General features: G+C 40.2%; 1 protein-coding gene across 1 annotated transcript in view; it reads right to left on the reverse strand.

The window, feature by feature from the left end:
* Positions 1-14,156, reverse strand: part of LIMS1 (LIM zinc finger domain containing 1) — a 174,006-nt gene extending 159,850 nt beyond the window's left edge. The window contains exon 1 of the mRNA XM_036920782.2: positions 13,783-14,156. Within this exon, the coding sequence (XP_036776677.1) occupies positions 13,783-13,814 (32 nt within the window). The 5' untranslated portion in view covers positions 13,815-14,156. The remainder of the gene's footprint in view (positions 1-13,782) is intronic.
* Positions 14,157-16,656: the final 2,500 nt, after the last annotated feature.

Raw genomic sequence — 16,656 nt, forward strand, 5'->3', positions numbered from 1 at the left:
CACATGTACTCTCACTCACTCTAGATCTTGGAACACAAAGGTGAATGGAGCAAAATCACTTCCCTGAAGGAGTCTAAAGGGGAGATACTACATACTACACGACAGGTTTTACACCACGGGAGTCACTGCATATCAGGGGAAGGGAGAGAAGGAATGGGTACCATGTCTCTGGGTGAGCAGGAGGGGAATGGAATGTCAGGGAAACATCATGGAAAAGACAATTCGTGAAATGGCTCTTGGAAAATTAGGAATACCTCACAGGGCACAAAATGTTTGGGAAACAAAGATATGTAAAAAACGAAGAAACTTAAAAAAACTTCAAACAGCTTTACAAGCATAGAACACACATCTCTTGGGCAGGTGGGGATAGGGTGGATGAATCATAAATGGACTACAAAGCTAAGGACCTGGGGACAAGACATTAAAAAATTTCCAAAGCATTGCACAGACAATGGTACTTAGCATGTTCCTCAGCAAGGACTCAGCAAGGAAGCACCGACGGTCCGGCGTTCCCTCTGTTGGTGCAACACCACCAGCACATGCTGGCTCGGAAAAATCTTAGAAGGTGGGAGCCTTGCAAACACATCAGAAGCTTTGGAAAGACGACTCCTGAGCTCTGCTCCACAAGAACATGATATGCAGCTATACCTTCTTACCCTTTCCGTGCAAAACCACAAATTTCAAACACTCTAGTTCTCAGATGCTCTGCATCTGGAACAGCCACCCTATGTTTCTGACAGATCCTGAGAGATCTAAAGGGTGCTTTAAAAAGACCCTTCAGCCATTTGCTTTTGGAGATGGGAGGGTCCCACACAGGGAGTTGAGATTACTCAAGTATTTGCTTCAATTTCCTATTTCACTTTGCTTTTGGAAAATGAAGCAGGAAAGGAACTTTGACTCAGGTTTCCTAAAAGCACATTTATTCTCCATACCCTAATTCAGTTTCCATTTCAGTCTTGGAGAATTTCAGTGACAAGCAGGAATATGCATTGTCTGGGAAAATTACATTGGTATAATAAGTCTAAAATTTTTCAGTGGGGCACAGGAGGAAGACAGCTGTTAAGCCCTTTTAGGAAAACATGAATTTTTAAAAACTAAATGTTTTGAGATCATTATAGACTCACATGCAGTTCTAAGAAATAATATAGAGATCCTGTGTACACTTTGCCAGTTTCTTCCAATGCTGACATCTACAAAATTGTATTTAGTACAAAATCACATATAAAGTACAGTGATGCTGACATTGGTACAGAAGATACAGAACACTCTATCACTACAAGGAACCCTCAAGTTGCCCTTTCATACCCACACCGAACTTTTAGTCCACCTCCACTCCACCCTCATCTCCTCTTAACACCTGGCAACCACTAGTATGTTTTCCATTTCTCTAACTTTGTCATTTACAGAATGTTATAAAAACTGAACTGCCACTTGAGATTGGCTTTAATTTTTTTCCATTCAGTATAATGCCCTTGAGACCCATCCAAGTTGTTGCAAATACCAGTAGTTCACTCCTTTTTTTACTGCTGAATAATATTCCACGATATCGATGAACAGTTGACCCTTGAACAATGCAGGGTTGGGGCACCAACCTGCTGCATTGTCAGAAATTTGTGTGTAACCTTTGACTCCCCAAAAACTTAACTTCTAATAGCCTACTGCTGACCAAAGCCTTCTTACTGATAGCAAAAAGAGTTGAGTAACACATATTTCGTATGTTACATGCATTATATATTGTATTCTTAGAATAAAGTAAGCTAGAGAAAAGAAAATGTCTTTTCAAATTGTTGCAAATCTCCAAAATTTTTTCCAGTATACTTATTGAAAAAATGTCACATCTTAGTTATCAAACTTGTGGACACTGAGTTGTTCATAGTATTCCTTTATTACCTTTTAATTTCTGTAGGATCTATAGAGGTCCCCTCTTTCATTTCTCATATTAGTAATCTGTGTCCTCTTTTTTCTTAGCCTGGCTATACGTTTATCAATTTTATTGATATTTTCCAAGAAGCAACTTGTGGTTTCACTGATTTTCTGTACTAATCTCCTGTTTTCAGTTTCATTTCATTTCTGCTCTAATTCTTGTATCCTTTTCTTCTGCTTACTTGGATTTGTTCTTTTCTTGTTCCCCAAGGAGGAAGCTTAGATTATTTATTTTAGATTTTTTCTTTTCTAATATGTGAATTCTAATATATGTATTTCCCTCTAAGCATTGCTTTTGTTGCATCCCCAAAACTTTGATAAGTTGTATTTGCATTTTCATTTAGTTCAAAACATTTTTAAAATTTCTATTGAGATTTCTTCTTTGAACCACGTGTTATTTAGAAGTGTTTTAATCTCCAAGTATTCTATTTTCCAATTTTTTTTTTCTGCTGTTGACTTCCATTTAATTACATTGTGATCTAACAGCAGACATTGTATGGTTTCTATTATTTTAAATTAGGTAAGGTGTGTGCCATGGCCCAGGCTGGAGTCTATCTTGGTGGCTATTCCACATGAGCATGAGAACAATGTGAATTCTGCTGTGGTTGCATGAAGAACTCTATAGATGCCATTATCCAATTGACTAACAGGAATGTTGAGTTCCATTATGTTCTTACTATTTTTCTGCCTGCTGGATCTGTCCATTTCCAAGAGAAGGGTGTTGAAGTCTCCTGTTGTAACTATGGTTTTGTCTCTTTCTCCTTTTAGTTCTCTCAGGTTTTACTTCTCATGTTTTGCAGCTCTGTTGCTTGGTGTAGGTATATTTGGGATTGCCATGTCTTCTTGGTGGACTGACCATTTATCATTACTTGACAGCCCCCTCTGTCTCTGGTAAGTTACTTTGCTCTGAAATCTACTTTATCTGATACCTATATTAATATCAGACATATTAATACAGTCACTCCTGATTCCCTTTGATTGATGCTTGCATGATGTATCTTTTTCTGTCCTTTTACTTTCAGTCTGCTTGTATCATTATATTTGAAGTAAGCTTCTTGTAGACATGATACAGTCATGTCATGTTTATATCTGCTCTATCAAACTCTGTCTTTTAACTTGTATATTTAACTTATTTACATTTAATGCAATTATTAATATGTTGAGGCTTAAGTCTGCCATTTTGTTTTTTCCCTGTTTATTCTGTTTTATATTTCTATTTTATTTTCCCCACCATTCTGTGGATTACTTCTACACTTTTTAGAATTCCATTTTGATATATCTATAGTTTTAAATGTATCTCTTTGAATAGCTTCTCAGGAGTTGTTATAACATTATATACACATAACATCATAGTCTATTACCAGTTTGAGTGAAGTACACAAACCTTACCTCCTGGTATGCTCCTTCATGCCCCTCATTTACAATACAATTATCTTAAATATTTCTCTACATAATTTAAAATCAGATCAGTGTTAAAATTTTGCTTTAATCATCAAACATATTTTTAAAATTCAAAAGGAGAAAGAAAGTCTATTGCCCTTACCCATATTTTTGCTTACTATGTCCTTCCTTCTTTCCTGGTATTCATTCTTTTGTCATATCCTTTCTGTTTAGAGAACTTCTCTTACCCACTTTGGGGGAAAAGGAGCAAATCTGCTGGTGAAAAATTTGTTAATTTTCCTTCATATGAGAATTTATTGAGTCTCCTCCATTCCTGAATGATATTTTCAGAGCATATAGGATTCCAGGTTGACAATTCTTTTCTTTCTGCAGTTGAAAATACTGTGCCACTTCCTTCTGGCCTCCATAGTTTTCAGATGAAAAATCTGGTGTCATTCAAATTCTTTCCCATAAAGTGTCATTTTCCTGGCTGCTTTCATGGATTTTTTGTCTTTAGATTTCAGAAGTTTAGTTAGAACTAAACTTAGTTAGGTGTCTTGACCTAAGTTTATTTGGGTTTATTCTGTGTGGTTTGTGCAGCTTCTTGAATCTATAGGTATGTGTTTCTTGCCAATCTGGGGAAATTTTTAGCCACAATTTCCTCTAGTATCTTATACCCCATCTGATCCATCTTCCCCAGGTTTGCTTACAGTTTAAATGTTGGGGGAAAAAAATGGAAAGAATAACACTTTGTGACATGTGAAAATTATATGAAATTTAAACTTCAGTATCTATATTTAAAACGTTATTGGAACACAGTCAAGTTCACTTACTTTTATGCTGTCTAAGGCTGTTTTGATGCTAAAACAGCACAGTTAAGCAGTTGTGACTAAGACCATATGGCCCACAAAGCTGAGAATTCACTATCTGGCCTGTCAGAGAAAAAAGTTTACCAATTTCTGATCTAGGGCAGTCAACATCAACACCTGCTGACAACACAAAAAGAAACACAACCACACATTACATACCTCATGATCAAAGAACCCAGCACCATCCACTATGCAACCATGGGGTGATGTGGGGCTCAAACATGAGCCTCATCAGACTCTCGATCAGCAGCTCTCGTGGCGATTAAGAGGCCAAAACTACTGTTATAACACCACGAAGATGTTATTTGCCTTTCTACTCTCATTCTCTAAAAGTGCACAGTGCAGTTTTCAATAAGCTACATTACATGGACTAGCACAAAAGACTGAACACAGGCTGTCTTCTAATAAGACGTTTTAAAAAATGCAAGAAAAAAATTTTAAGTTACTCTATTTCTTTTTGTTTAGAAAATAATTACAAAATATGTTATTTCTGTTAACACACAAAAGGTTTATTAAATTTCAAATACAGCAAATATCAATATGCCCCTCAGGGTCCTCAATATTTTTGAGAGTGTAAAGTGGTCCTGAGACCAGGAAGTTTGAGAACTGCTTCTTTAGATTCAACAACCACTTTAGAGGCAACACAGGGAACAAAAGATGCTGACTATGTCTTGTAAACTACACCCTGGGGATGCAGTCTGCCAAATCCAGACCAAAAAAAATCAAGACAACCCACTTTCTTCAATAGCAACAAAATCACAAGAGTGGCAAAAAGACAGAAGTTCTATGTTAAAAGAAACTGAAAGACCTATCAAGCTATCAAAAGGCATGAACCTTATTTAGATACAAATTTGGAAAAACTATAAAACGAATGGGAAAAATGGGAAAGTGAACACTAACTGGGTAGTTGATGATATCAAGGAATTATTAGTATTCTTAATCAGGTGTGATAGTAATTGTTGTAGTTATATGTAAAAAGTTTTTTAGAAGAGTCCTTGTCTTTTAAGGATATATACTGAAATATTTATGATACAATATAGGAGAGAGGAGTATAAAAGACTAGCCTTCATCTAAGACTCAGCATCGGCTAATAATTACTAGAGCTGAGTGGTAGTGCATGGGGATACATTATTCTCCCTGTTTTTGTAGACTTCTGAAATTCTCCATATTGAAAAATTAAAAAGTGTAGATTTCATATATTCTTCCCCCAAGAAGTATGGGATGAGGCTGAACAATGTGTATTTTTAGTCTGAACACCATGCTGGGAGTGGTCTGCAGCCCATAATCTGAGAGCATTGCTCTACTTGATTCATGAATTTCTCCTACAACATTACAAAGAAATCAGGCCTCTGGTTGAATACTGCTATAACGGACATATCTCTACCTCCTAAGAGAGCTCAAAAAACATTTGACTGGTCCTCATTCTTAAATAAATAACAACAAATCTATAATAACTGGTGACAGATGATCATTACCTCCTTTAAATTTCTAAAAGACTTTTTAAAACTTCTCCTATGGTACTTGTACACAAATAGCTACAATACAAGAGAAAAAATGTGCAATCCCTTACTATATTATACGTATATGCTCCACAGTACATTACAGTATACAAAATGGATGCACACTGAATTGGAACATATGCCCCCAAATTTGTAAATACCAGTTTAGCATATGTAAGCATAGCCAAGAGTTCAAAATGAAAGTGGAAGAAATGTGTGTGCTGTACACAAGTATAAACACACCAATTTAAGAATTTAATCTTAACTTGTTCGTTATGCATCAGAAGATTGGAGAATGACGAAAATTAGGCTTGGGGTGGATTAATGATTGTGCATTGAGCATTGACCCCCCCTATACAGAATTTTATTGTTGTTAACAACCATTTGATCAATAAATATGAGAGAAGCCCTCACAAAAAATATACATATATATATATGTATATATACATATGTATATATACATATATATATATATATAAACACACTTCCAATTGTAAAATAAATAAGTAACCGGGATGTAATGTATAGCATAAGGAATATAGTCAAAATATTGTAACAACTTGGTATGGTGATAACTGGTACCTAGAATTATCATGTATATAAATGTTGAATCACTGTGTTGTACACCTGAAACTAATGTAATACTATGTGTCAACTACCCTTCAATAAAAAATAATTATCCAGGAAAAAAAAAAAAAGAATTTAATCTTATCCAGTATGCTCTTTAGAAGGTCAAGAAAGAAAAGATTAATTAAGGTTGAAGCAGTAAGGGAAGCCATCTTCAAGACAGAAGAATTTAAACTGGGCCTTAGAAGTAAGATTTGGGGTCCTCTAACCCTGAGGCAGGAAAAGCTAAGTTCATAAAGGACTGCCATATGCCTGGCAATAAGATGATGTATGTTAAAGAAATACTGGGGAATAAAACTGGACAGGTTGGCTGGACACATGAAGGAAAGCCCTGAAGCTTAGAAAAAGCAGCAGCGAGTATACCCCTTCTTGAGCAGTGAGCTAAGGAGACACAGGGCCTGCAGGGCACTTCTGTGTGAACCCAGCTCTGTCACTACTTGTGTGACTTGGTGAGTTCTTAACCTCTTGAGCTCAGCTCCCTCATCTGTAAAATAGGCATGATAACCCTACTTCATAGTGTGGCTGTGAAGGTAAGATTTACTACATAGAGGTTTAACATCTTTAAAGTACTTTCTGTCAAACTAGGTAATTAATAAAAGGTGGTTATTACTAAGACAGTTTTCAAAAGAGTGGCCTGGCAGTGAAATGAATAATCTACAGAGGGATGATTAAACATCATTTAAATTTCTCCCCAGTGTTCCACAGACACTGAGTCTCTGCCATTAGTATATAATACACTGTAGAGCTAAGTTAAACCAAATGTGAAAGCTATCTTGTCTTTCTCAAAGTTTTGTGAGTTTATTTAAACAATGTCACAGACACTAAGCAGAGCCAGCCAGCTCTAAACAAATGAAGGAAATAAAAGGAGACACAGCACTCATTAAATTGTTTTTCTTTGGAAATTTAACTAATTTGATTAAGACAGGCCTTTACTTTCAAAGACAATGATTTAGCAGAAAAGATTAGACATATATATAAATGAGTATAATACAAAACAGAGTTCATACCTACCAAAAAAGAAGTCAAAATGCTTTGGGAGAATGGATATGAGCTCTTAGTCCCTAACTCCCTAGAACACAAGATGGGCTCAATAAATGTTCCTGGGATTCCTTGGACAAGTGGCCATTTTGCCCCAACTGCCAAGAAGATTAAGAAGAAGATAATTTTCCAGCCCAAGAGAACAGCTTGAGCAACAGCACTGCAATGGGAAAACACCAGATGTTTTCGCAAAATGGCAAGTGGATTTGAGCTGAGAGTGACACAAAGATGGAACCCAGTGGCGGAGGTAGTGGCGCAATCACAACCTCAAGCCCCAGGCTCTGGAGAGCAGACAGAGTCTGACAGCAACAGAAAGTCTTCTTAATATTCTGAAAAGAAGGGTAACGGGACCAAAGTGGTGCTCTAGGACGATTTGGAGCCAGCATGAATGACAGGGTAGTTAAGCTGGAAGACTCAGAAGCAGGGACCACATCTTACTCACCAGCACAGGGCCTCGCATGTGAAAACTCTGCTTCACCTATGGCACCAAGAGGAGAGAACACGAGCCGTGGCAGGGGCAGCACCTGCCTACATTCGTAAGGTCCACGTTAGTAAGGCAGAGTCCTTAAAATAAAACTAAACCCAAACACAACTACTCCATTTCCCAGTGAGAAATAACTTTCCATCTGGGAAGTTGGTAGTATTTGTCACTGAACTGAGGCATCAGTAAAGAAGGCTGTCAGACAGCAACCTCACTAGTGGGGGAAGGATTTAATAATGTGGGTAACTATCGAACCACTGTGTTGTATACGTGAAACCAATATAAGATTGTATATCAACAATACTTCAGTAGAAAACAAACTTTTTGCCATTATTTTCTCTCTCTCCAAAAAAAAAACTGTACATAAAAAAAGCAGCAGCCTGTCAACAGGAAGGCATCTCTCAGGCTGTGCTATGTGGGGACAGTAGACATGGGTGTATGAGAGCCTAGGTCTCTGGGGGGGGAAGACACACAACTACAGAACATGAGCCTAGTAATATCATGTCCCCAAGAATGAATTCCACAAAAGGATCCACTTGAAAGACTGTGACATCAACATCTTTGTAATAAAACAATTCTGGGGTAACATTTAATAATCCATTCAGACATTTCCAGTATTACTTTGTAAATGGGGGTCAGATATACCAAAGTCTCAGCTCTTAAGGCATTTATCATATAGATGGAAAGATAAAACATATACGTAACAAACCACAAAATGCAATCTGAGTGAAGTAACTGAACAAACTAGTGTAGAACAACAACAGAGAGGACCCCACACTACCTTCAAAGTTTGGGCTCTTGTCCTAACCCTACTGTTAACTCCTCTGTGGCCTTGAATAAACCACTTTACCTAAGCAACTCCTGACCTATAAAACAAGGAAAGGTTTAATGGACTACTACAGACAACCCATTAAAGTATTCAGTGCATTTCTTTGGTAGATCCTACCTTTTTCACATATGAAGCCATTTTTTAAATGTGAAACAAATTTCTTATATCTTCTTTGTAGCTGTCTTTTTAGCCTATGTTAATAGATAAAGCATATACTATAAAAATGATACCACAAAATCCGTAACATCTTTAAAACAATCTGTACTTTATCACATTTAAATGAAAAATAGCAATTATTTGTTCTACCTCAAATGTTTAATATACTCATGATTTTACATTCCTAAAGTCTTTCCCAGGCTTAATATTATTATCTCTGTTCACTTGAAAGATAATCAGGACAAGCATGAAAATGAACCCAACAAAGGAGGAGTGAGAAAGAAGAGTATGGATTCAAAAGAAAATTCTAAGGTAGGAACTCAGCAAGAAAGTGGACATAGGGAGTAAAGGAAAGGAAGAACTCAGAGTGACTCTGTTAGTGTCATTAACAGACATAATGAAGCCAGAAGTTGTAAGTTTGAGGAGAAGAACCAGGGAGGAAGGAAAAACCAACATCAACAACTAGTTACCAGTAACTGGGCATCTACTAGGTTCTTGGCATGTTAAGTTCTTTAAAAATTATTACATGCAAAACATTAAAACAGCAAAACAGAACAAAAAGGCATACAATAAAAAATTTCCCTCTTGTTCTAGATTCCTAAACTCCTAGATTCCTAGACACCCTCCCCAGGGTTAGCAATGATTAACAATTCCATTTGTATCTCTCAGCGATGTTTATGTTCCTACTTAATCCTCACAACAACTCTCTGAGATGGTACTACTTTATAAATAAGAAACTGAGCATGAAAGAGGTTGGATGGGCAATATCATAGAGCCATGAAGGGACAGAGCTGGCATCACAAGGGCCCAACCAGCCATGCACACCAAACACTGGCACAGATGTTCCAAGGGGCTGTAGTAACACAAAAGTGGAACCCAGCTGTCCATCAAGGACTGGGTGTGCAAATCCATCACATGTATTCTGTGCACTACTGTGCAGCCATGAACACTGAGAATAAAAGTGTAAGGCAGATCCAGATAGTCCACACAGGCAAAGCTCTAAGATGGCTTAGTAAGTTAAAAAAGCAATTGCCAGAAATGGGGAATTACTGTCCAATGGGCAGAGTTTCAGTGTGGGGTGATGGAAAAGCTCTGGAGATGGATATGGTGACAGCCGCACAGCACATGAATGTACTTGACGCCACTGAATGTACACTGATAAATGATCACAACGGTACATTCTGTTATGTATATTTTACCTCAGTACTGAAAATCCTAAAAGAAAAAAGAAAAAAGCAATTGCAGAACAGTGTGACCAGGACTCCATTTTTCTAAATGACAGTGTGGGTGTATATTGTTATCTTCTGTTAATGTTTTTTATCGTTTATGGTACTTTGCCATACCTGACTCTCAGACGTCCTGGTAAGGCTCCCAACTTCTAGGACTGCCAACACCGAGTCCTGTATCTCCTACCCCAAACACGTTAGTCAGCATTCCAACTCAACTCCCAACACCGTTTCTCCTCCCTCACACAGAACAGTGGTCAGAGCCTGATTCGTCTGTAACTTCCCAACGCCTATGTTAAGTGTCATTGTGGGCCCATCAAGTTCCAGCATGAAAAAAAAGGTTGCAAGAAGATGCTCCCTCCTCTCCCCACTGGGCTCCAATGCCGAAGCTGGTGAGATGATGCCACATGACACAGGTCAAGCCACCGCTGCTGGAGAAGGGACAGCAAGGGGTGCACAGGGTGCTCCTCAATCATCCTAAAATTAAAGTTTTTGGAGACAACATGGAAAGAGTCTAGCAGGTTATGCAGACAAGATTCCAGCAGTGGGAAACCACAGCTTTAAGTGTAATTACAAGAAATGTAAAGTTAACAAATGGTTTGAGATGTTTTTCCTTCTATTTAAATGCATCCCTAGCTAAGAATATGACCTCGACTGAGGTTTATCTAAATGATTTTCTGAAGGACAAATCCAACATTATTGAAAATAAAGGAAAGCTCTGCTCTCCCACTACCCCTCTACTGTAGCTGTGGAAGTATCTCTGACCCAGTGTGGGGGAAAAAGGCCCTCTCCAGGGGGAGAGGGAAGCTCACTCATTGTACCCACATTTAGCAAGGGAAGGAGTTGTCTAGAAGACGGTCTGAGGGGCTACCACAAAGTAAAAGTATGGGAATTATAAAAAACAAAAACAAAAACAAAAATTAAGACAGCCCAGTCATGACGGTTTTCTCTAAGTTTCTAGGAACAGCCAGAACTGAAGCTATCTTTTCTACTACCAAATTTTCATTCGTTTTCTTAAAAATTAAGAGCTCAGCTTCCTCACCGTACAAACAAGCACAGAGCACTGCGGTTTTAGGAAGACACTCACCACCAACAACACTGCCCACAAGTGTTTTTAAGGGCAGAAAATTGCTTTTTCCATACTGGTTCAAGTCTTAGCAAATTCCACTAAAACCTACCCGAACTAGAAAGCACATCCTACAAAAAGCATTCAATACATATTTTTAAAGGTAAACCTTTGTATGCAGTTGACCCTTGAACAACACAGATCTGAACAGCGTAGGTCCACTTATACATGGATTTTTTTCAATAAATATATTGGAAGTGTTTTTGGAGATCTGTGACAGTTGACAAAACATTTTCTTTTCTCTAGCTTACTTTATTTTAAGAATACAGGATATAATACATACAACATACAAAATGTGTTTAATCAACTCATCATGTTATTGGCAAGCCTTCTGGTGAACAGGAGTTTATTAGTAGTTAGGTTTTTGGGCGGCAAAAGTTATATGTAAATTTTTGACTGCACAGCAAGGGCTGGGGCGAGGCTGGTGCCCCTAACCCCCATGTTGTCCAAGGGTCAGCTGTATATTCTCTTTTAAACGTACCAAATATCTGCACTTTTCTTATTATTTAGGCTTAAGTCGCAAAGTTGGTCTCAAAACCAAAAAGACCTTTTCAACAGATCTGGGAGATCAAAATGATCTTCATAGTAATGCTAAGTTCCTAGAGCCTCTGGCACTGTATCGACTCTCTCACTGAGTGCAGAAGCAGTGGTGGGCACAGCTGCGGCCTCTTAGCACTCAGCAAGACAGTGGCAGTCAACCAATTCCTCACCTCCATGTACTTGCAGGGAAAGAACACCATCTTCTCTTTAAGTGTCCATGATGAAAATAGTACAGCCACTCTGGAAAAGTCCATCCGTTTCTTAGAAAGCTAAACACGGAGTTTTACGCATCTACACTTGTGATAAAATTACAGAACACACAGATACAGACACACACACACACACACACACACACACACACAGGACTACAACTAACAGTGGGGAAATCCGAAATAATTGATGGATTGTATTATAGTCAACATCGTGGCTGCAACAGTATACTACAATTTTGCAAAATGGTATCATAGGGGAAACTGGGAAAAGGATACACTGGGCCCCTTTTATTATTTCTTACAACTACATGTGAACTATAATTATAATTATGTCAATAAAAATTTCAACTAGTGACTATAAATCCATACTCACAGCAGCATTATTCACAACAGCTAAAACATGGAAGCAACCCAAGTGCCCATCAAAGGATAAACAAAACAAAATGAATGGTATATACAAACATTCAGCCTTAAAAAAGGAAAGAGTTCTGGAGATGATGGATGGTGGTGATGGGCCCACAACAGTGTGAACGTACCTAATAGAAAAAAAAAAAAACATGGAAGGGATTACTAATGAAAAATTCAGGATGAAAAGGGGATGGGATCAAGATCAGGGAGGGGCTCGAGGTAAAGGAAACTGTTGCATCTTACACTGTGTATTCACTCTATCATCATTCTTTGTCATACATATTTTAAATTTTGTATCGACTTAATATTCCATAAACTTTTAAAAAGAAAAATGTTTTTGATCAAGCAGTACAAATTATGAATGTTATTAACTCTTGACCCTTGACCTTTCTGTGGCAGGTGATGGAGAAAGAGGGACGAGGAGGCACTTCCGCATGGCAGGGCAGATGGCTCTCTGGAGGATAAGCATGTGTGAGACTAGGTGATGAGCTGAATCAAATGCTTTTTTCACGGTATACCATTTTTACCGAAAAAATATAACCTGCAAACTATGTTTTCTAGACCTGTATTTGGCAGGCATTTTTGAAACAGAACAAAGCGATTCTATCACTTTGAGACAGCAGTTTTCTGCCAGTAATAAAATAAGGCTTTCAAATGAAAATTAGAACTCTGGAAAACTTGTAGCCACCCTTTGAGTTCGACAGCTTCTCAATATTTAAATACTTTTCCAATGAAATCGGTGGTGGTATTAACAAACAGAATTTAGCGATCCTGTGTTAAGAAACGTGTCAGCCCTCGGAAGAGCCGGCTAACTCTATTTCTCCAACGACAAACATACAGACAGCACAGTGGGTAACAAGTCCATTCAAACTGCAAGACAGACCAAGGAATTTAATGTCAGAGTGTAGGAAGTTCACTGGTGATGCTGCAGATTCCACGTCCGAACCAATCTTTTAGAAACCACCACTCACCCTAGTTTTCGTGTAGTAACAAAGAAAATCCCCAATTACGTGAAAAAGCTATTAAAATACTGCTCCTTTTCCCAGAACATCTCTGTGTAAAACCGGATTTTCCTCTTACAATTCAATCCAGACATTACAACAGTTATTTAGGAAAATCGCAGAACACTTAGGAAAATCCAGCTGTCTAGTACGACGGCCCAACAGTTTAGAGGTTTGCAAAGGGTAAGAGGCCGCCACTCGGCGCTGACTCTAAAATGGGCGCTAACACCTGGCGTCCGGGGACGCTGCTCCGCCGAGTCCCCGCTGCGGGGACACGGCTGCCGCCCAGCGCACGGTCCGGGACACCGGACACGTCCCAGCGACACCCCTCGGGCGGCCTCCGGGGACGTGAGCACGCCTCCCGGACGTCCGGCCGGGGCGCGGGAAAGGCGCCTGAGGCCGGGTGGCAGGGGCCGCCGGCGTGGCGGGCAGTGCGGGGCGGGCGCCGGGGCGAGCGCGGCCCGTACCTGTTGGTCATTCCTGCCGCCACGCCCAGCATCTCTCCGCAGTCCGCCGCCGTGGCTGGCACCTCGCCGCTGCGCCACTCCGGCCGCGTCCGCCGCCCTCGCCGCTCGGCCGCTGCGCGCTGGCGGGCGGGCCGCCAGCAGGAAGGGGAGGGGGGCGAGGGGCGGGGCAGCGCCGCTGTCTCTGGCCCAGGACCGCGGAAGGGCGGTGCTGGCTGTGCCGGGCGCGGGCGCGCGCGGAGGGCGGGGCGGCGCGGGAGGACACCGAACCGTCCTCGGCCCTGCCTCCAGCCGCCTCAACCCCTCCAGTCCTTAGCTCCGCAGGGACCCTGGCCTGGCCGCGCTCTGCTCCTGCCGACCGCGGTCCCGCCTCCACCTGGATCTGCGCCAGTCTTCGGTTCCGCCCCTGTGGGTCTGCAGCTCCGCCCTCCTAGAGTATGTCTTAGGCCCCGCCCTGCCCGTCCAGTCCGGCCCGCCCACGCACGCGCGGCGGGTAGGCGCGAAGGCCCTGCGGTAGGCGAGGTATCCGAGCTCGCTCACGGCAGGTCTTCAGGGCTGGACCGGCTCGCGCTCGGGGGTGACGGTGTCGATGTGCCCCTGGACGCGGCCTGGCCGCCTGCCGCCGGCTCTGGAGAACACGGGGGAGGAGACGCCGCAAGCAGGCGGGCTCACCCCGCAGGCGCCCGGGGTCCCTGTCGCAGAGGCCCCCTCCGGGCCCAGCGCGGGAGCCGGCTAGTCCCGAGCTGGCGCACCCCGCCACGACTCGGCCGTCAGTTAACACAGGTTAGGCCCCGCAGCATTGAGTCCACACCGCTTCCGTTCTCACTTGCCCCTTCCCTCCACCAAACCCTGGCGTCTGCGAGGACCTCACACTGCTGTTCACACGGGCGTAAAGATCTCGCCGACGTCTGATTTTGTAACTGCGCCTACTTTGTCATTACAGATAAAAACCTCTGTCTCCCGCCAGTCCTGACGTGTGGCGGGAAAGTGTCAAATACCTTTGACATCCTTATAGTACAATAAATTCTAAAAGAGCAAATGTTGACATGTTTTAAAAAGCATATAAAAATATTTAAAGAAAACATCGGAGAAATAAAAAAGTGAGAGTGAAAGGCAGTTTCCAGACAGAGTATAAATCCCACACATCATAAAATTAAAGATCAGTAAATGTGACCAAATAGGAACCTTAAATTTTCTGAAGAGCAAATATGATAGCAACTGAGAAAAATAATTGTAAGTTTGTATTACTAAGCAAGGTCTGATTTCCTTATTACAAAAGCAATCAGTAATAAAAGTTCAACTCAGAGAAAAATGGACAATGTATATGCAGAAGTTTCTGCAGAAAAAAGAAACAGGAATGAGTTTTAAAGGTACAAGGAGGAATCCAATATCATAAATAAATTTTGAGTACCATTTTCACATAAAGGCACAGTTTGACACTGCTGTTTTGATGAGGATATCTGAAACATGCTTTGACTTAACTGCACATGGGAGAACAAAGCACGACTTTTTTGTAGGGGACAAGAGGGCAAGGTCTCTTAAAATGTAAAATTCAGCTCCACTTTGAGCCAAGAAATTCACACTTTAGAATTTATTTTACAGAGGTATTCTTATGTATACACAAAAAGTATGTACAGGTTTTAAAGATACCTTGGGAACTATAAGCTAAATGAAATAATGACAGGGATTTTCTTTAAAATATGTGGATGTGGTGCATGTGGGAAGGAGTATCAGTGATACAAAATTGTCCGTAAGTTGGTAACTGTTGAAGCTGGCTTATAGGTACATGGATTTCTTTATATTAGTTTGTCTACATTAGTATCTATTTGAAATTCCACAATGAGAAAAATTTTTTTAATGGAAACCAAAAGAAGGTGCAAGGGAAGTCATTGTATTTTTGTTTTTAAGAGCAACTGAGAAGATCTATTTAACTCAGATATTAACTATGTTTTTTAATGTAATACTATCAAAATGCTAAAAAAGTAAGAATATGACTAGCATATGAAAAGGTGCTCAACATCACTAATCACTAGGGAAATAGAAATCAAAACCACAATGAGTACTACCTCTCATCCATTAGGATGACCACTATCAACAGTGAATTGGTGCGGTATTGGAGAAACTGGAACCTTTGTGCAGAGTATATATGTAAAATGGTGCAGCCACTGTGAAAAACAGTATGACAGTTGATCAGAAAAAAATAGAAATATATGATCCAGCAATCCCACTTCTGGGTAAATATCCAAAAGAATTGAAAGCAGCTCTTGAAGAGATATCTGTGCACTCAAGTTCACAGCATTATTTACAATAGCCAAAAGGTGAAAATGACCCAAATGTGCACTGAAGGATGAATGAAATAACCAAATGTGACATACGCACAATGGGATATTATTCAGATATAAAAAGGAAGGAAATGTTGACACATGCTACAACATGAATGAACCTTGGGGACATGCTGAGTGAAGCCAGTGACAAAAAGACAAATACTGTATAAACGCACTTAAATGAGGTACCTAGAGTAGAGTCAAATTCATTGACACAGAAAACAGAATGATGGTTGCCAGAGGCTGGGAGAAGGGGAGAGGGAGTTATTGATTAATGAGTATACGTTTCAGTTTCGCAGAATGAAAGAGTTCTGGGGTTTGCAGCAATGAGAATATACTTAACACCACTGAACGGCTTGCTTAAAAATGATTAAGATGGTAACTTTATATTATGTCTATTTTACCACAGTTTTGAAAAGGCAGATGATATATAGTAATAAAGAGTGGTCTCCAGAACATATAAAATAAGGAAGTAAATAAAGCAAGGGGAAAAGTTTGTTTAGCATGCTACCATTTGAGGGAACAGAGAAGGGACATAGCACCCACGTGCCCA

The sequence above is a fragment of the Manis pentadactyla genome, chromosome 2 (genome assembly GCF_030020395.1).
Source record: "Manis pentadactyla isolate mManPen7 chromosome 2, mManPen7.hap1, whole genome shotgun sequence".
In the NCBI taxonomy this organism is placed as follows: domain Eukaryota; kingdom Metazoa; phylum Chordata; class Mammalia; order Pholidota; family Manidae; genus Manis; species Manis pentadactyla.